The sequence below is a fragment of the Leptonychotes weddellii genome, chromosome 1 (assembly GCF_054177405.1).
Source record: "Leptonychotes weddellii isolate Sample4059 chromosome 1, ASM5417740v2, whole genome shotgun sequence".
NCBI classification, from domain to species: Eukaryota; Metazoa; Chordata; class Mammalia; order Carnivora; family Phocidae; genus Leptonychotes; species Leptonychotes weddellii.
In genome coordinates, this window is record NC_138369.1 from 75,279,274 (window position 1) to 75,300,474 (window position 21,201).

The 21,201-nt window shown below is 39.8% G+C and overlaps 2 protein-coding genes across 6 annotated transcripts in view; one reads left to right on the forward strand and one right to left on the reverse strand.

The window, feature by feature from the left end:
- COL6A6 (collagen type VI alpha 6 chain) overlaps positions 1-9,991 on the forward strand; it is a 136,159-nt gene extending 126,168 nt beyond the window's left edge. Inside the window, exon 38 of the mRNA XM_081796889.1 lies at positions 5,236-9,991. Coding sequence (XP_081653015.1) covers positions 5,236-5,452 — 217 coding nt within the window. The 3' untranslated portion in view covers positions 5,453-9,991. The remainder of the gene's footprint in view (positions 1-5,235) is intronic.
- The window catches only part of PIK3R4 (phosphoinositide-3-kinase regulatory subunit 4), a 76,690-nt gene continuing 64,204 nt past the window's right edge, over positions 8,716-21,201 (reverse strand). For 4 of the 5 annotated variants that reach the window (XM_081801790.1, XM_081801785.1, XM_081801804.1 and 1 more), the window contains exons 15-21: positions 17,330-17,541; positions 14,765-14,896; positions 11,098-11,198; positions 10,819-10,851; positions 10,446-10,534; positions 10,048-10,156; positions 8,716-9,277 (exon numbers count right to left, since the gene is read on the reverse strand). In XM_081801790.1, the coding sequence (XP_081657916.1) occupies positions 9,107-9,277; positions 10,048-10,156; positions 10,446-10,534; positions 10,819-10,851; positions 11,098-11,198; positions 14,765-14,896; positions 17,330-17,541 (847 nt within the window). In that variant the 3' untranslated portion in view covers positions 8,716-9,106. The remainder of the gene's footprint in view (positions 9,278-10,047; positions 10,157-10,445; positions 10,535-10,818; positions 10,852-11,097; positions 11,199-14,764; positions 14,897-17,329; positions 17,542-21,201) is intronic. The other variant, XM_031040804.2, reaches the window with a different exon arrangement.

Consider the following 21,201-nt stretch of genomic DNA (forward strand, 5'->3'; position numbering starts at 1 on the left):
ATATAGTTGCTCATAATATGTTCTTATAAATGTTTGTATTTCTTTGGTGTTGGTTGTGATCTCTCCTCTTTCATTCATGATTTTATTTATTTGAGTCATTTCTCTTTTCTTTTTGATAAGTCTGGCCAGGGGTTTATCAATCTCATTAATTCTTTCAAGAACCAGCTCCTAGTTTCGTTGATCTGTTCTACTGTTCTTTTGGTTTCTATTTCATTGATTTCTGCTCTGATCTTTATTATTTCTCTTCACCTGCTGGGTTTAGGCTTTATTTGCTGTTCTTTCTCCAGCTCCTTTAGGTGTAGGGTTGTGTATTTGAGACCTTTCTTATTTCTTTAGAAAGGCTTGTATTGCTATATACTTTCCTCTTAGGACCACCTTTGCTGCATCCCAAAGATTTTGAACAGTTGTGTTTTCATTTTCATTTGTTTCCATGAATTTTTCTAATTCTTCTTTAATTTCCTGGTTGACCCATTCATTCTTTAGTAGGATGCTCTTTAGCCTCCATGTATTTGAGTTCTTTCTGACTTTCCTCTTGCGATTGAGTTCTAGTTTCAAAGCATTGTGGTCCAAAAATATACAGGGAATGATCCCAATCTGGCAAAAGTTCTTTTAAAACTTAATCATACACATATCTATTTTTGGCATGTATGAACATTACTTACCTTTTTTTTTTTTGAATTAGAATTGTAGTTAGGAGAGTGTTTGGGTGGAAAATCATGCTGTACTACCACACACGCATGTGCACCCCACATCTGAGTAAAATCAAATGTGTACCAGCCCATGGGAATCACACTTAGGCAAATGCCTTGGATAGTGTGTGCCTACTTTTAGTGTGCAGTGTCCTCATTTCTGTGTGGTGATCAGGGCCAGAGAGGCACTCTCAATCCAGATGCCCCAGCTCCAGAAACTGAGAAGCCTCTGCCTCAAATCTCCTTACCTTGCTGGGAAGCAGGGAACTGTCCAGCAGCAAATGCTTCCTGAACTCAGGCCTATACCAGGCCCGTGCAGTCGGTCCTCAAAGAGCAGGGCTCCCCCTGCTGCAGGTGTCTGGCAGCATGGAAAGGAGCTTCCCATTTGCATTTGCACTGGGCTCCACATATTATGGAGCTGGCCATAACTGCCAGAGGCAGATACTGAAGCCAGCCTATACAAATTAAAAGACATTTCTGGAAACTATTCCTACCATACATTTTGTCTAAAGATCAATATGAGTGGAGGGGATTCACAGTACTCTTTGACAGGATGTTTCTTCCCCTTCTTCACATTGCCCAGCTATCCTGGAGGCTCAGCTTCTCCTATGTATCCGAAACAGGGAAATGACAGGAAATGGCTGGGACATCAGGAATTGAGACATGAAATCCATACCACTGTTAGTGGGCTCCCTGATGGTTCCTTAGCCTAGGACACCCCAGGCCTTCTCTAAGTGACCGAAGACCATAATAAAAGGTAACAAGCCACACAGCTGCTTCTGAAACTCCCTGCCTGAGCCTTTCAAGAGAAGTGAGGCAGAATTGAGCACATAATTGAGGGAGCTGAGAATGCCTGCTAGGCAGGATGCCTGGCCATAAAGATGACTTGCCAAGCCTCAGAATGACTTGCATAAGAATTAGATCATTCCCCTGTGAGATTTTGAGAAATACAGGTAGAAGCTGGTTCTTATCAGATAGAAAAGAAAGGAATTGAACACAAGCAACCAAGGAGACAGATCGCCAGTAAGGGTGCGATTGTAGGGCAGCCTCTTTGTAAGCGCTTAGTTCCGCTCAGAGACAATAAAAGACAGAAAGGCACCTGCTTATTGCTTCATCCAGGCAGGGAAGCTCTTGTGCCAGACTTCAAGCGCAGATAGACCAGAGCCAGAACAATCAAATTGTAAAAAATGGGCACAGTCACCAATGCCATATGAATAATACATCTGTTGTAATTCTACCTTCCAAAGTATGTTTTTTAGACACACAAAATGCCTATTGAAAAGGATTCTCAAAATAGAGGCAATCTTGTCTGCGTTTTCTACTCCAGTGCATCCAGTCAACTAGTTAATGCAGCATAGTTGACTCCTGATTATCTGCATAGATGGAGGAATCTGTGATCACTGAGAACTGAAATCTACAGAGTCCTACCCACCTCATTTTGTCTAGCCGCCATATCTTTCCACAAGCTTTCCTGGAGTTAGGCACAAGATGCAAAATGATCGGCTATATTTCATTCCTGTTTCTTTATCTTGACTACCTATTGTTGGAGTTACCAATCAGTAAAGAAGTAGCTTAGCAATATGGAATAAAAGGAAAAACAAATTCTATATGGTTCCCAAACAGGGTAATCAAATGATTCTTACCAAATGCTTATCAAATACAAGCTCCTGTGTACAACAGTGAAAAAAAAGTTCAGAGATACAATATTTATCATGTTCCAACCTTTTGAGAATAAAAGTATTTGAGGGGGAAAAAAGATAGCAATGTCATACTTATCAGTTTAGCAGCTTTTTCTTAACAGAGAGAGGGAGGAAGATAACAAGGATAACTTATCATAAAAAGGATCCAATGGAAAGGGGGAAGTTGGGGAAGGGGAACCCAAGACATGAAAATGGTGTGATCCAGACTCAAAAGAATACATTCTCAGGGCACCTGGGTAGCTCAGTTGGTTAAGCGACTGCCTTTGGCTCAGGTCATGATCCTGGAGTCCTGGGATCGAGTTCCACATCGGGCTCCCTGCTTGGCAGGGAGTCTGCTTCTCCCTCTGACCCTACCCCCTCTTGTGCTCTCTTTCTCACTCTCTCTCTCTCTCAAATAAATAAATTAAAAAAAATACATTCTCCATGATTGGTGGAGCCATGTTCTATGTGTATAAACAATTATGACTTTGGAGAATTTGAGCTCCTAATATTTAGTTCTAGAAATAAAAAAATAGAGCAAAAATGGGAGGTGTGAGAAATTGTATTTGCACTAAAATTTAGCTTTCTTGCTAACTGGGAGAAGTTTGTTGATCAACTTGCTATATTCCAGATAGCACTGATGGAAGTGAATGGAGATATACTTTGGGATATGAGTTTCAGAAGCCCAGACATATAGTATATAATGGCATGGTTCTTTGTTGATTTGATGTCTCCTTTGCTTCTAGGTCTCATTATAGAGGCAAAAGGAATATGTGGAGTGTGTGTATGTGCACAAATATGCATGTATGTCATGTGTGAGAGAAAGAAGTGAACTAATTTTAATTTATCTTTCACTTATTTTCTAAATATTTTTGTTTTCGTGAGAGAGCAGATTTAAAGCTGGTAAAAGCAGAAAAATCCAAATATGAAGAAATGGATTGTAGTGAATACTGGCACTGTTTTTCTGATGTCAATGTGTTGGAGTTCTCTTGACTCTTCCCTTGACCACAATTCAGCAAATGTTTGAGATTTATCAGTATTGATAAACCTACTCTTCTTATGCCACTAGGCTCTCACACATTCATTCTAAAAATATTTACAAAGAGCTTATGTGCCAAGCTCCTCATACCTTCTTAACTGTCCAACCTGCCCCAGGCCATCTGCTTTCCTGTGGTTCTGCACCCATATCCAGGTGTTCCTGATAGCATGACCTTTTTCATTTCACTTTCCTATTCTAAATATCTTGATAGTTGGGGCACCGGGTGGCTCAGTCAGTTAAGCGGTTGCCTTCGGCCAGCTCAGCAGGGAGTCTGCTTCTCCCTCTCCCCCTGCCCTTCCCCCACCCCTGCTTGTGCTCTCTCATGCGCGCGCTCTCTCAAATAAATAAAATCTTTTAAAAAATAATTATCTTGATAGTTTTCCATGGTGTCCCAAATAAAAAACAAGTTCAGTGGAAGTAACACCAAGCTCTTAAGAGGGTTGGGTTATAGTCTCAGTTCTGTCCCTGATATTCACCTCTACATGCAGTCTGTTTCCTCATCTGTAAGCAACAGAGCACCATGGTAATTAGTCTAGGGGATTTTGAATGTTGCTCACAACATGGGTGGTATTTATTCCCATTTAAAACCTGAAGATGCAAGGATCACTCTAGTTAAGTGATTTGCTCGGAGCTGCTCAGCCAGTAAGTAGAGCAGCTTGAATAGAAGAATGCTTATGGACTTAAAGCTCTTTCTACCACCTCCCTGTAAAATAAGGTTGTCTGAAATGGCTCCCTTCCTGCGCTAATACAGTAACCACTAGCTTTCAATTAAATGACATTATAAATTGTTCCTCAGTCACACTAACCATATTTCAAGTGCTCAATAGGTAGATGTAGCTAGTGGCTGCCATACTGGTCCATGAAGATTATAGGACATTTCCACCAGCACAGTTTTATTGGCTAGGTTAGGACTTTCAGTCAGCACTTGGCTTCTATGATTCCTTGACCTATCAATCTGGCATTCTGGCCTTCCAGAGTCTGTCCCCAGCTGTCCTTTACTGTTGACAAACTCTTTATGTGCCTGCCAGACTGGGCGTTATTTCTGTGTCCCCCACTATACATAACATAGTGCCTTCCATAGTGAGTCAACATTTGGATGGATGGATAGATGGACAGACAGAAGGACGGAAGAATGGATGGGTGAGAGGGAGAGAGGGAAGAAGGGAGTGGCATTCACTCATGTTTTCATTAGATAATTGTGTTTTTTTTTTTTATGTTCAGTTAGCCAACATATTAGTTTTTGATGTAGTGTTCAACAATTCATAAATGTTTATTCAGTATCTACCATATGCTCTTCTAAGATTCCTGGGATTGCTATGATTACCAGACATGGTCTTGTGAAATTTTCTGTCTGGGTTTCTGTCTGGGAGGGTAGAATAGAGAACAGATCTTAAAGAAATTGATAAGTAAATAAAAATTCAGACAGTGATATGTTATGAGAAAAATGAGCATATTGTGCTGAGCAACCAGGAGACTGTAGACTGGGAAAACTATAGATGTAGCAGTCTCTAATGAGGTGTACTATTTGACCTCTGACCTGAATAATCAGAAGAAGCCAACTATATGAAGTTCTGGGTGGAACATGTTCTATGAAGAAGGAACTTTGTTGTTGAAATGATTTTGCATATTTTGACAAAATACCTTATGTCTCAGTCTCAACTTCTGATGTATCTGCCAGTGTAAATCTCATTTTATAGTCTTAATAAAATTACCCTGAAGGAAGGATGCAACAAGGAATGGGGACAACATTTAGGAAGACAGAATTAATATAGTCTATTAAAGTTTAAATGGTATTTATCTTCTGTGATGTTTCTCTTCTCTTGTACAGTTTTGTTCCTGGACCATATAAAACTACCTTCAAAGAAGATGCATTACAGAAGGCAAAGTTCTTTCAAGATAAAAAGTATCTTTCAAGAGTAGCAAGAGACAGCAGAGATACTATTCAAAATCTTACCAGAAACACATTCCATACCTTTAAAAATGGAAAAAAGGTGATAAAAGCTGCTCCAAAACAACATGATAAAGGAAGTGCTTTAAGAATTTAGCCTTAGGAAGCATGGTAAGACTCTGGATTTAAGTAACTCAATTCACTGCCATAACTATGGGCAACTTTTATTTGGATATCCACCCATATCCAGACGTCCACTCTGGAGGGCTGGACAAAACACAGGTTGTAGATTATCAGGCAATTTGATCCCTTGCACTCATTGGTATTAAGATCGATCTTGTCCATTTCTTTGAGCACTTCTCATAATTCCAGCACTCTGATACATTCAAGAACTGTTATCATTAAAAGATGGAAGAATGAAAGAAGTGTTCTAAGAAGTCCAATGGAGATATAATCTGAAGGTAAATTTTAAATAGTATATACATGAGCCAATGCTAATTCTTTTGATTGCAGGTCTCTGTCCAGTCCACTTTCTGCGAACCAAGGTTTCATTCTCTAGTACTGTTTAATGCTCATCTGTTTAACCAAAGGTTAATGTTTTGAAAAACCCCAAAATTTACATTTACAAATTGATGCTTATATGTCATAATTTTGATAATTTGGCTTTCCCTGATACCATTTAAACACATCACTGTCTCTGTGTGGAGTGTCCAGCTTTCTGATAGGCTTATGCTGGAAGGTCTCCTCCCACTTTCTGCAGTTGTTTGCTTGGACAGGTAAGAAGCAGAGAGTAATTTTCTCTGCTCCAATTCCTCCTTAATTCACTGAGAAACTTGTTAATTCCTCCAAAACATAAATAATTGCTTTTGAGCTAGAAGTTCCCTCATTATATACAGCCTCCTGCCTGGCTCTTTTGATGGACTTTTATTCTTTACCATTATTGTTATATATATATAATTTTTCACTAATCCATATATTCTTTAGACAAGGAGAGTAAAGACAACTGGTCATGGGTAAAGCTGAGTTAACTTTTACCCATCAGGTAGCTATTTAGTCAATAGTGAACAGTATCAAACAGGACTGACCAAGATCTAAATAGAGTCTTAAATGCATATTGAGTTTGGAAAAGATAAAGTTGTTAATGTTTTAATCCACAAATCCATTTGGGGTTGCAGAGCTGTACAGAGATGAGAGTAAGTTAAAGCAGGAAAGCTAGGCATTCCAAATGCCTAGCCTCCAAGAGCATTCTGACAGCTTGCTCCCTCCTACCTCCAGATCACAAAACTAATTCTTAATCTTATGATGGGCTAATATTTTCAACAACTAAAGACCAAATTAGCATTATTTAATTTAGACACAATGTTTGTACCTTACCTCAAATTCCCAGAGCTGGCTCCAGAGTTGGTAGCAATGGCCCTCCTTGGCAGAACATCACTCTCTTCAGCGAGGGAGACCCTGCTTGGATGCATGGGGCAGATGGCTACTGGCACCTTAGACCAGTAGGTGATTTTCTTTTCTATATCTCTCTTTATAAAAGCTAGGAAAGAAAGGCCATCTCCACTGTGTTTTAAAACCACTTCTGCCATCCTTACTCAGGCAACTGCATAGAGTTAGCTCCCAATGTCTTCAGAAGGGCAAGGAGTTAAAATGTCATATTCATACTCAGGAAACAGAGGAGAAGACAGCACATCAGGTTTCTTCATATCCTAAGCGGTTCTTAGGGGTTCAGGAAAAATTTATGTTTCAAGTGAATGAAATTGAGCAATATTTAAGAGGTATTTTAATAAAAGGGATTTTTCTGGTTAACTTTGGATTAAGCAAAAGCTCTTCCTGTTTACTGCTAGAAATACTTTAAGAATGTATTTGTCTATTTTTTCTGCATTGATAAGTAAAATACACCAAAAATTTTTGCCCTTGGTAATTGAGATTATTTTAGCATTTTGGGTCTTTTTAATCCTTAACAGATGAAGGGTCTGAAACATATTGTAAATGTTAAGTTCCTTTTTTAAAATCCCTAATTTTAGCATTTCCCATGGTTTACCTCTTTCTCTAGAAGGGAAAAGCCGTAAAAATTTGAATGTAAATTAAATAAACCCCTATTTAAACCGAGAATCACACAAATAAGCAGTAGTGCTTCCTGGTTTAAACATGTAAATTAACTATAAAGGACATGCCTCCTATTATCTCAGCACTAAGCTATGAGTCAAACATGTTTAAAAAAAAAAAAGTCAAAAAAAAGATGCAACTCAACATGGTCTTAGATTGCAATACTCAGTAACAATTCAACCAAATGACCCCCTTTTCTAAAAGGGGAGTTTAAGTGGGAAGAGGAATGGATGGCAGGAAGATAAGGGGAGAAAGGAATTACATCTCCACTGGCCCACTCCATTTTCCCCTCAGCATGTTTTGTCAGTTATGTGGCTTCGCTAAGCTTCCAGGCTTGAAGCCCTTCTCAGTCCAAAGGTTTGTCTCAAACAAGTGACCTCCAACCTCTGCAGAACAAAATCTGACTTCGTAGCTAGAAACTCTGGATATATGGTCTTAACAGACACGAAGGGAAGCAGATGCAATGTAACAGGACAATGTCAAATTTGCAAATCCTACTGTTCCACCAGCTATCTAGCCTTGTCAAGGTCCAGACTCCTCTAACTCAGGGCTCTGTGAATGACAGGGTTTTCTGATGAGTTTAGACAGGTAAACACAAAACTAAGTGCACTGAATCGTGAAGTCAGACCTATGTACTGCAAACTGTCATGTACCATAACTGAATCATATAATTACAGAAAATTAAATTTGCAAATTTAAAGTACTATTTTCCCCCAGAGGCAGATTATCTACTTAACTTTTTGGTTTACAGACTCATGTAACTAATTTAAAAATGAAGTATCTTAAACACCATAAACCCTTTAGCAAATGGATGACAAATGTGAAGAGACAATTAGGTTCATGTACAAATAATAATTGATAAGCTTGAGGGGTTTATTTTGTGGGAAAGGCCAATTTTGGTCTTCAAAAGTGTAATGTTTGGCATGTTTTTAACAGCTTAGTCCTTTTCTTTGTTTTTCATGCATTTAATAACTGACACTGGATAAAAGCAAGCTGATGGGCTAAGTTTCAGAATTTATAGTACAGCCTATAAAAAATGATGATGACCAAGGAGAGACATTTTTCGAGGGCCGATACACAGATCAGTTCTAGTGTTAAATAATAAGGCAGACGACTATAAAACAGGAAGAAAGACACGATAAAGCAGAAAGAACAAAATACTGAGAGTCCAGAAATGTGGGCCTAAGGCCTACTTCTGTCACGGATTCTTTGTGACACTGAGTCCATTTCTTCAGAACAAATACTGCCGAGGAGTTTATTCTTCTGCTCAAGTTTACTGTTTAAGACACCAACAAAAACAAAAACAAAAAACCCTTAAGATGCCTGAATACAGTTTATTGGCTGGTTTGAATAGCACTTTTTTAATAGCAAAAATGTGTTTACATTGTAATAGCTTACAATCATCTTTTTCAATACAAAGTAAAATATGTCTTAGCAATTTAAATTCCTCACCTCTTTGACCTATACAATAAAAAGTCCCAGATACTGTTGTCTGGCCGATTCCTGCAGAGATATGCATGAGTATATTAGTTGAGTGCAACTTCCTTAACCACCCTGGAGGGGATCTGTTTAATCATGAAACGGTAATATACAGACATAATTTTGAAAAGGAAATGAATTTCACTTCTGTCCTCTAAAAATACCTTTGCTCTCAAGTTACAGTATACATATAACTTTATTACATATTATACAAACCACTAGGTTTTCATTTCCACACCTTAACAATCCCATCTCTAGATGCAGTTACAATGAAGCCCTGTGTTGTCTGGAAGGTGGCCACATCTGTGATGATGTCGTGATGTCCCACAGGCAGAGATTCTGGGCCCCTCCGAGGGGTGTCATCACTTGGTCCTACCTTCTGCTTATTCTGGATCTCCTGTTTCATGGTTAAAAGTCAGGGAGGAAAAAAAAGGGAGAAAGCCAGAGGTTAAAAGCCTGTACCACATTGTACCTCTTCTCAATATTGTTGCTTCTGGGACAGGCTGTTGTCGTTAAAGCTAAAACTTCCTGTGAAGTAGTCAACCTTTCACAAACTGAGTAAAGAGTCCAAAATGATATTGTGTTTTCCACGAGTAGCCACTTATAAATATGTACAGATTCTTGGCTTGTTTATAAATTTTCTGTATTACCTTTTGTCCCTATCAAAAGGAAAAAGGGAAAGCCTATAATAAAGGGGTGTAAATGACCAGAATATTGACGTAAATATTAATCTATCATAAAGGAAGCTTTCATTCATTTACTGAGCACCTTCTAGACCCAGGCACTTTCAGATTCATTATCTCACTTGAAGTTTTTGCCCAACTCAAGAACACAAGCTTTGGAGTTCCAACAACCAGGACTGAATCCCAGCTCTGCTGCCTAATACCTGGATGATCTTAGATAAGTTACTTCATGGTGCTTAACTTTCTTATTTGTAGAAGGAAAGTAATAAAGGTACTTATTAATTGTTGTGAGGACTGAGCAAGTATATTAAGTGCTTACTTCAAACTATGTACTTATGTGTGTGCCTTCAGTATGTTTATTATACCTTAATAAAAGTGAATTTCAAAAAGTACAGAAAAGCCAAGAGAAAATAAACATGTTCCTTAAATACTACCAGTCATTTTTGCGCCTACAGAAGTTGAAAGAAAACAAGACTGCTTGTACCTGGACAACTTCAGTGCCTTCAATTATTTTCCTATAGTAGGACACAGACGAAGAACTAGTACTTCCTGCAACAACATAGGACCTCTCTGGGTAAGCCAGGTCCCAAAACCTAGGGAAGATGAAACGAATACTGATCATCTCTGGAGAAGGGGAGGAACTAATGATCATTAACTTACATTCACCAATACATAACTTATTTTCTTTTGCATTAGGAAAAGAGATTTTTCGTAGAATAGCATAAAATTAGGGACACATGAAGTATTAACAGCTATTCCTGCAAGATGTGGAGGATTTTAAACATTACATTTATAATACCGTGGTATTAACCAGAGTATCCACATATTATCTTTCTCCTTTTAAGTGTTACACAGTTAAGTATCCGTTATCAGATATTGTACCTTATTTTCATGTCTGAGCCAGCTGTTAGTAGGATGGGATTTCCATCCGCTGGACTACAGTAGATACCATGGACACTGTGAGGAGAGGGCTTTAAAAAGAAAGAAATAGGAATCAAATTAAAGATACCAGTGTATTCCCTAAGTGGCGCCATTTCTAGAAACAAGTCAACTGGCAGCAGCTTTCCAGGCACCTGATTAACTGAAGAAATGAGAGACCATTTATGTATATCTTCTAGACGACTTTCTTTGGGACCTTAAAATGCATTTGCTTTGTATCATTCTGAATAAAGAGGCAAAACCTCTTCAGCCTCTTAACATTTTCTATTTCTATTTGGGAGGACTCCAACTAAAGGAGAAAAAACCTCTTTCCTACCTTTTGCCCCAATGAAGCACCCGGGGTGGCAACCTGAAAAAAGTGTAGGTAAGAGGGTCACGTTCCAATTATCCCAGATTTTTACTGGGGCTCCACAGACCTCACAAACCTTACGGAGCTAGCAACCAAACCCCCCAGACATTAGTAAGCCTGAGGAACAGGAAAGCCACCTAATACTAATTTAAAACACAACCCAAAAGCCTAACAGATACAAGGTTTGGTAAAATGCCTGAAAGCGCTCAGGATGTGGGAAATTTAGAGTAAAAACTGGAGGCAAACCTGTAACTCAGAGAGAGGCGGTGCACTGCTAGCCCAGAGAGTGAATCTTCTGTCGCCAGTCTCCATGTCCCACATGGATACTTCATTGTTGCCCTGCACAGCTAAGGGAAACAGGCCAGAACCATTACTCAGACCGGAGCACTACTCTCAGAGCTTCCACATCTTGGTAGATAATCCAAGTCAGCCTGTACCGCTTTCCATTTTTCCGACCCTGCAAAAAACGCTCACTCTACTTTTAAATAACATCGTGACCCTGTCACCAGACTGGAGGGCAAAAGGTATTTTCCAGTAAATATTTACTGTTGTACAACACAGTGAAGAGAACTGTGGGGTAGAAAGGTGAATCCTAAACAGATTCTACCCTCAAGAAACCTACAGTCTAGAAGTAGAGAAAAAATATATATAAAGGATAAGACAATGAGAGCAAAAAGAACTGCAGAGTTCCACCTGAACTCAAGGAAAAGATCCCCTCGGTTGGCAAGAATCGAGGTCACCTCATGGAGACGTTCTCACCGGGATTGAAAGAACAAGTAGAGCTGGGCAGATACAGGTGGCATACAAGTAAATCATTTCAGGCAGAAAGAATGTTTTGTGGTCTTTGGGAAAATGAGTAATCGGTGTGACTGAAGCACATCTGTGATAGGGAGGAAGGGTGGGAGATGAAGGCAGGGGAAGATTACGGAAAAAGGAAACTGTGGGCCCGAGAAAGACATTATCCCTTAGTTATTTTTTTTTTTTAAAGATTTTATTTATTTATTTGAGAGAGAGAGAGAATGAGAGAGAGCACATGAGAGGGGGGAGGGCCAGAGGGAGAAGCAGACTCCCTGCTGAGCAGGGAGCCCGATGCGGGACTCGATCCAGGGACTCCAGGATCATGACCTGAGCCGAAGGCAGTCGCTTAACCAACTGAGCCACCCAGGCGCCCATCCCTTAGTTATTTTTGAGCAGGAGGACTGACAATACTTCATTCCTTCATTAACATTACTGAATCAACAATGTTTATTATAAGCTCATCCCTGTCCTAGATGCTGAGGAAGATGAAGCAAAAAATGCAAAAAATTGTTTCATGGAACTTACATTCTAGTGGGGACAATAAACCAAAAAAATGCAAAGGCCCTGAATCAGGAATGTGCTTAGTTCAAGGAGAAAGCCAGAAAGCCCCTGTAGCTGGGGCAGCCTGAGCATGGGGGAGGGGCAGGAAAAGGCACAGGAGGGCTGGCCACATTCCACTCGCCATTCCAAGGCTGATCCATGGGGGCCACATCAACAGGCTGCTGTGCCCTCTGGCTTCTACATGGGTTTGGCCTGTGGTAAACGAAAAGCCCCCCAAATAAGTAGGCCCTAATCTCCGGAGACTATAAATGTCACCTTATATCGTATAGTGACTTTGCAGATATGATTAAGGGCCTCGAGATGGGATTTTCCTGGGTTGTTCAGGTGAGCCCTAAATGCAATCACAGTGTCCTTACAAGAGGGAGGCAGACTTGACAGCAGAAGACAAAAGGACAATGGAGCAAGATGCTATGGTGGTGACTCTGAAGATGGAAGAAGGGGCCACAAGCCAAGGCAAGCAGCTGCAGAAGCAGGAAAAGGCAAGGGAATGGATTCTCCCCTAGACCCTGCAGGGGTAATGTGGTCCTGCTCCCACCTTGAATTTGGCTCAGCAAAACTCATTTCAAACTGCTGGCCTCCAGAACTGTTAGAGTATAAATGTGTGTTATTTTAAGCTACCAACTTTGTGGTTATTTATTACACCTAAGAATAAAATGGTCATAGGAAACTAATACAGGCCTATGGAAACCACAGTAGGAGGCCAAAGGGAGAGATGAATGTCTCATCTCAGACTGACTGTGTCCCTCATGTCAAAATCACCTCTTCTCTCAAGGTGGCCCTCTCTACTCACCTTCTCTGCAAACTCCAGTGACCACCATTCCCTCCCCTCCTGTCTTCTAATACCAGCCCTATTTCATTGTGCTTTTATGATACCTCTATACCCATACTTCCACCAATAGTTCCTTTGAAAATAAATCCTCAAATTATCCTACCTTGAGTATGCCATCGGTTTCCTGTTGGAACCCTGACCAATAAAAAAAGGTCAGAGAGGTAGCAGGGGCAGATCCCCATTAAGCCTCTGGGCCATTAGTAAGGAGTTTGGCTGTAACTTGGAATGGGAAGGTACTGAGCAGCAGTGTTAAGAAGTAAGGATTAAAGCAGGGAGTTAAAGCATATTGTATTAATAGGGACAAGAGATTATGGTGGTTTGGATAAGGGAGACAGTGATGGAAATAGTAAGAAGTGGTCAGATTCTGAATATACTTTAGGACCATACAGGATTGACTGATGGACTAGAAGGAAGATGAGAGAGAAGAATCAAGGACACCACCAGGCTTCTTCCTGAGCACTGTGCATAAAAGAGCTATCATTTACTGGGACAATACTGTGGGAAGAATGGTTTTGTCTCGGGGTAAAGAAACCAAGTATTCGGTTTGGACATGTCAAATTTAAGGTGCCTATTAGACATCTTAGGGGAGATTTTAAGTAGCTATAAAACTGAATAAATGTGGTATTTAAAGCATGGGACTAGACAAGATCATAGAGCAAAGCCAGTGTAGGAGGAGAAGGGTTTAGGACCAAAGACTGAGCCCTGAGGCAGTTGAGCAGGCCACAATTTAAAAGAAAATTGGGAAATCAGCAGCAAATCAATGAAAAGGAGAAGCAAGAAAGTGACGTCCTCGAAGTCAAGTAAGGAAAGTAGTTCAGAAAGAGGAAACTATCAACTGACCAATGAGAGGCGAGCAGAGTAATTGCCATCAAATTTGGCAACACGGAGACTTTGACAGCAGCAGCGTACGAGCTGGTCTATGTGTATGAGAAGGGACCAAAGAGTCTACATGCAACATGACCAATGAAAAGACATAAGAATAACAAGAGCTACTATTTATCAAGCACTACATGTATGCCAGACTGTGTGCTTCACAATGTTTTCTCTCAAATTCTTACAACTCCGCTAGGAAAGTTTTTTTTTTTTTAAAGATTTTATTTATTTATTTGACAGAGACAGAGACAGCGAGAGAGGGAACACAAGCAGGGGAAGTGGGAGAGGGAGAAGCAGGCTTCCCGCTGAGCGGGGAGCCCGATGCAGGGCTCGATCCCGGGACCCTGGGATCATGGCCCGAGCCGAAGGCAGACGCTTAACCACTGAGCCACCCAGGCGCCCCTTAACCACATTTTACAGATAAGGATTAAGTAAGTTTCAAAAACCTGCCAACAAGAAAATCCAAATGTCCAATGAGGGGAGGGATCGGAAGGAAAGCTTGCAAAAAACGCAACAGAAACACATCAACAAGAAATGGCAACTGACAAGGATGAGTCAAGGTTTCTAACTTAGATTTCTAAGAAGATGGTGGCAGCTTTAACAAAAATATTGGAGAAAGAAAACAAATGGAAGGTAATGGTAGCAATGAATAAGATCATTTTTAAAGATAATAAATTTGAAATGACAGTGAGATAGCAGTGGTAGGAACTTCCATCATCAGAACAAAACAAAATCAAACATTTGGTTCGCATGTAAAATAAAAACTCTAAGAATATGAGTCTTGGCAGCAGGATATTATGCACTTTCAAAAAAAAAAATCCCCAACACCTGAAAGCCAGCCCTCCATTTTACCTGCAATCACCCAAGACTGATACAGAGGGTGCATTGAAAGGCGTCTGATTCGAGCCCTGGAAGGATGACAGTGACTGGAAATTGGCAACTGGAACCTCATGTCCCAACAAGCCATAGTACCACTGCTTGTACCTTAAAGGGAAAAAAAAAAAAAAAAAAAGTCAAAAAGATTACCATATAATGATTAAAGTACATCAAGCTGCATTTATACAAATAATAAATAGCATTAGCTTTGTGCAATGTATGTTACTCTTTGTTCTCATGAAGCTGCCTCCTGGTGTCACACAGCACTTCTAGTTATTAAATAAAGATATAAAGTGCTCATCACAATGCTACTACATAACTGTCTAATAAATGTAAATTGAAAGTGAAAAATTCATTAATTACACCAGTATTAACTGCCAAAGGCAGACACAAAAAACAAAAGGTCTAGAGAAGATATAAACTGCATTTGATAGGTCAAAATGTTCAGAATGCCTTAAATCACCAAAGATGTGTTACTGGCATTCAGTGACCACTTTACCAACCCCACAGTGGCAGCAGCTCTGTACCTATCATCAGCCGTCAATCATTTCTATGTGCCCTTTTCTCCAAAAGATCCTGGAAACAGGTATGGGTAGCCAATCACAGCAGAAACTGGAGTGAGTACCTGAACATCTGCCCATGACAAACCCCACAGAGAAGCCTCCCATCCCCAAAGAATAACGCCAACCCTGACACTGAACAGCTGGTCCTGACAGAGTCACAGAGCGTATTCTTGGGACTGGTCTCCAATTTATTTTTTATTTTATTTTATTTTATTATGTTATGTTAATCACCATACATTACATCATTAGTTTTTGATGTAGTGTTCCATGATTCATTGTTTGTGCATAACACTCAGTGCTCCATGCAGAACGTGCCCTCTTTAATACCCATCACCAGGCTAACCCATCCCCCTATCCCCCTCCCCTCTAGAACCCTCAGTTTGTTTATCAGAGTCCATCGTCTCTCATGGTTCGTCTCCCCCTCCGATTTCCCCCCCTTCATTCTTCCCCTCCTGCTATCTTCTTCTTCTTCTTCTTTATTTTTTAACATATATTGTATTATTTGTTTCAGAGGTACAGATCTGTGATTCAACAGTCTTGCACAATTCACAACGCTCACCATAGCACATACCCTCCCCAATGTCTATCACCCAGCCACCCCATCCCTCCCACCCCCACCACTCCAGCAACCCTCAGTTTGTTTCCTGAGATTAAGAATTCCTCAGATCAGTGAGATCATACGATACATGTCTTTCTCTGATTGACTTATTTCACTCAGCCTAACACCTCCAGTTCCATCCACGTCGCTGCAAATGGTCTCCAATTTAATGGAGATACTGGGAGTGTGAAAAGGCAAAAGGGCAACAGGGTCCCTCCATCACCCTGCCCCACTGCAGGACAATGGCTCAAACAGCCGTAGGTAGTTTAGCACCCTCAAAACTGATCAGGGTACCTGAGAGCTATCACTGCCATTTACTAAGTTGCTCACAGAGTTTCTACCTACTCATAGGCCTGGCATCACATCTTCCTGTACCCGTGCAGTTTATTCACACAAAAGGCAAACACAATGTATTCCATATAAACTATATAAAAAGAAATAAAAGGGCAGATACTTAATATCATAAATGTAAGTTAGGGAATCTAGAAACCAAAATCCAAACACAACAGATTATAATTCTTCAGAAAGTATGCCAAATGGGAAAAAGTGAGATGTGATACATTCTCAAGGGGCAGGTTCAAAGCCTTATGAGGGTAAAATGTGAAACTAAAACAGAAAAGTAGCCAGCAAGATTACATGATACACCTTCAGCCTTTAAGAAAGGGAGGCAAGAAGGAATAGGGCAATAAACCGATGTTTAGCTCTTCTCCAGTACCAGGCCCCTGTGATGGATGCTTTTACCTCATTAAATCCTCAAAGCAGCCCTTGAAAGGATTAGTCCCATTTGAAGATGAGGATCCTAACACTCAGAGGAGTTACGCAGCTTGCCTGGGGTTACTGGAATTTGAAACCAAGTCTGCCCAAACTCAAATGCTCTCATCCATAAACCAAGCCTGTTGCTTCCCTGGCAGGATAACAGAATGCCACCAAATCTGATCACTATAATGATTATAAAGAGGCTCATTTAAGAACAAAGAGAAAAAGGAAATTTTTATGCATTGGGATACTGCTATCTTTCAAATCTTTTTTTTTCTTTTAAATGAAAAAAATTAAATTGCAAGTGGTTGTAACATAATAATCACTTAAAAAAAAAAAAAGGAGATGGGGAAGGTGCCTTGGTTTTGGCTCAGGTCATGATCTCAGGGTTGTCAGTCTGAACGCTGTGTCGGGCTCTGAGCTGAACGTGGAGCCTGGCTGAGATTCTCCCTCTCTCTCTCCTTTCCCCCATCGCCACCCCCATGCTCTTCCTCTCCAAAAAGAAAAAAGAGAGAGAGAGAGAGAAAATTATCAATGAAGAAAAAGGAAAAAAATTCCACAAGAAGGCAATTCCAAACATTAGTGGCATTCGCAACCCAGTCAATGACTTTGAAGTCAGCTCACCAATGCAGAGCCAGCACTGGTGGATGTCCACAGCAAAGGAAGTGATGAGGCCTGACTTCAGATCATGCTTTAGTGTCCATGCATTGCTTGAAGACCTGAGGTCCCAACCAACTAGAGAGCCATTCACAGTGGCATAGGCCAGAACGGACTGTGCCCCGGAGTTGAAGTGATGCATATCCACGACACAGCCATCGTCCTTCTGGTCTAGAATTCTAAAGAAATACGCAAAGCAAAAGGTAAAGATTTTTCTGGTCACTGAAAACATAGCACCAGCCTCTATTTAAGATGAATTTATATTCTAACCATAGGCAAGAAATAACAACTCTAACCCATCAAGCCAATGATACCTGAGTCATTTTTTAAAATAACTTGACTTACAGAAGAGTTGCAAAAATAGTACAGAGAATTCTTGTATATCCTTCACGTAGCTCCCCTCATGTTAATACCCTACATAACCATAAAAAATTTATCAAAACTAAGAAATTAACCTTGGTACAATACTAGTAAAATACAGAACATAATCGAATTTTTATTAGCTTTCCACTCATGTCCTTTTACTGTTCCAGGATCCAAAACAAGATACCATATAGCATTTAGTTGTCACGTCTCTTTCTATCTGACCCTAGCCTTTGATTGTCTTTCATGATTGTGACATTTTTCAAGACTACTGGTTATTTTATAGAATGTCCCTCCATTTGGGTTGGCCCATGTGTTCTCAATCAGTTTATGCCTTATTGGAAGACCACGAAATAAAATCCTTCTCCATGCATTTATGAGGAGGTACCTGATATTAATTAGAACATATTAGTGGTGATGTTAACCTTAATCATCTGGCTAAGGTGGTGTCTACCAAGATTTTCCACTGTAAAATTATTTTTCCATTTATAACTACTCAATCTTTAGGGCAAATACTTTTGAGACCATATAAAAATCCCATTTCTGCTTAAAGTTTTGTCAACATATTTTAGGATCCTTTGATAGATCATAGGTGTGGTGTTCTAATGGTCACTATTTCCCTCATTCCTTCTATACTTAGTGATCAGAATTTTTCTATAAAGAAGAATTGTCACTTCATCCCCATTAATTTTACTTATTCATTTACTTATTTATATCAGTATGGACTCATGGATATTTATTTTATTCTCTGAGTTGTAATAGTATTATTATTGTTTTGTTGCTCAAGTTGTTCCAACTTTGGCCACAGAAAGCTCTCTCAGGTTGGCTCCAATGCCCTTTCAGTATGCTTTTTTGAACCACTTCCTAACTTTCTGGCATCACAATATACTCAAGACTCATCTTGTATTTTCACTGCCCAGCCCTGGAATCAACCAGTTCTCCAAGGAGCCCTGGTTCCTTTTATGGGAGAATGGTATTTAAAGATTTATTTATTTATTAGATAGAGAAGAGAATATCGAGCATCCTGCTGAGTGCAGAGCCTGACACAGGGCTCAATCCCATGACCCTGAGAATCATTACCTGAGCCGAAATCAAGAGTCAGATGCTCAACCGACTAAGCCACCCAGGTGCCTGCGAGAATGGTGTTTAAAAACCAAAGTCTGTGTGTGCTAAGTGTTCATTGCTATGGGGGGGCTGTCCCTGCTCCAGTCCCTCTCAATGGCCAGAGCTAGAAAATATAGATACAGTGGGTGCCTGGGTGGCTCAGTCGTTAAGCGTCTGCCTTCGGCTCAGGTCATGATCCCAGGGTCCTGGGATTGAGTCCCACGTCGGGCTCCCTGCTCGGCAGGAAGCCTGCTTCCCCTCTCCCACTCCCCCTGCTTGTGTTCCTGCTCTTGCTCTCTCTCTCTCTGTCAAATAAATAAATAAAATCTTAAAAAAAAAAAAAAAAAGAAAATATAGATACGACACCTGATGCCTACACATATTATCTGTACTTCAGTATCTTTTTATGTGTATGTGTGCATATGTATACAAACATACACATATATACATATGCATATACATGTATCATGAGTCCATATTGATACTGAGTCCATACTGATATCTATCCAGCACCAGGGTTCATTCTAGCCATCCCCTTTTCATATATTTTTTTTTAAAGATTTTATTTATTTATTTGACAGAGAGAGACACAGCGAGAGACGGAACACAAGCAGGGGGAGTGGGAGAGGGAGAAGCAGGCTTCCTGCCGAGCAGGGAGCCCGACACGGGGCTCGATCCCAGGACCCTGGGATCATGACCTGAGCCGAAGGCAGACACTTAACAACTGAGCCACCCAGGCGCCCCTCCCTTTTCATATTTGTAATATGAATTTCTTCTTTCTTCAGCAGTGAGAAACCTGGCTCTCATTACCTACATATTTACCTATTGTTCAACCTTAGTATACAATTAAAGTGGTTTTGGAATTGATAAACCGTATTCCTGTGAAAAACCACCAACTAGAACACAGTGTTTGAGTTCAGTTCCTTCTGTCATTTGCCTTGCAGTGTGCAACTAAACCACTGTGTTCCAAAGGTATTAGGTTGGCTCCTTTATTGCCCACACTCTTCAATGTGACTATATGCTTCATCTATAATAATATAGTATATATATATTATTATATATTATATATATATACTATAATAAGTAGACTGATTTTAGACTGCATTCTACCTTTCATCCTGTATCTGGGTTGATTTTTTTTTTAACTTAGAGTAAAAGTCACTCTTTGTGGTATACAGTTCTGTGCGTTATGGCAGATGCACAACCATGGATCTTCTACCACAGAACCACACAGAACAAGTCCACACCCCAAAAATTATCTTGTGCAGCCCTCTGTAGTCAACTCCTACTCCATCCCCAACCTGTGACTACCACTGATTTAATTCCTCCCTACAATTTTATGTTTTCCAGAATGTCACACAGTTGAAAACATACAATAAATCACCTTTTAGGTCTGACTTCTTTTGTTAGCAAAAAGGATTTAGGATTCATTGGTTGTTGCGTTAATCAATAGTTTATTCCTTTCATTACTGACAATAAAAGTAATAAAATAACACTGATTCCTTTTTATGTACTATTCCATTATATGGGTATGCCTAGTTTTTTTCAAGCTGAGGCATTTTTAAACTAAAAAGAATTCATAAACATATTGGCCAGCCTCCCTGATCAGTATATATCATGCTTTTGCAGCACACATTATTTTAGTTTTAGCTCTTGGATCAAGAGTCAGCAAACATTTTCTGTAACAAGCCAGAGAGTAAATATTTAGGCTTTGCAAGTCACATATCTCTATTGCATATTCATTTTTTTACAATCTTTTAAAAATGCAAAAATCATTCTTAGCTTATGGGCCACACTGCAGGCTATAGTTTGCTGGCCTCTGTGTCTTAGATAAACAACTATATTTACAAACATTCTAATACTGACTGTATTTCCCCTAGAGGGACGATGAAAAGTCCAAATGCCAAATAAAATGTGAAAAGGTGCTATAAATTCTAATTATTAAGAGGCATGACAAATTACTAGAACTCATACAGCAATTCAGTAATGTGGCAGGATACAAAATCAATGCACAGAAATCAGTTGCTTTCTTATACACTAACAACGCAACTGTAGAAAGAGAAATTAGAGAAACGATTCCATTTACAATAGCACCAAAAAACATAAGATACCTCGGAATAAACCTAACCAAAGAGGTAAAGGATCTGTACTCTAGGAACTACAAAACACTCATGAAAGAAACTGAAGAAGACACAAAAAGATGGAAAAATATTCCATGCTCATGGATCGGAAGAATAAACATTGTTAAAATGTCTATGCTACCCAGAGCAATCTATACCTTCAATGCCATCCCAATCAAAACATCAGGGATCCAATGACATTTTTTAAAGTGCTGGAACAAACAATCCTAAAATTTGTATGGAATCAAAAAA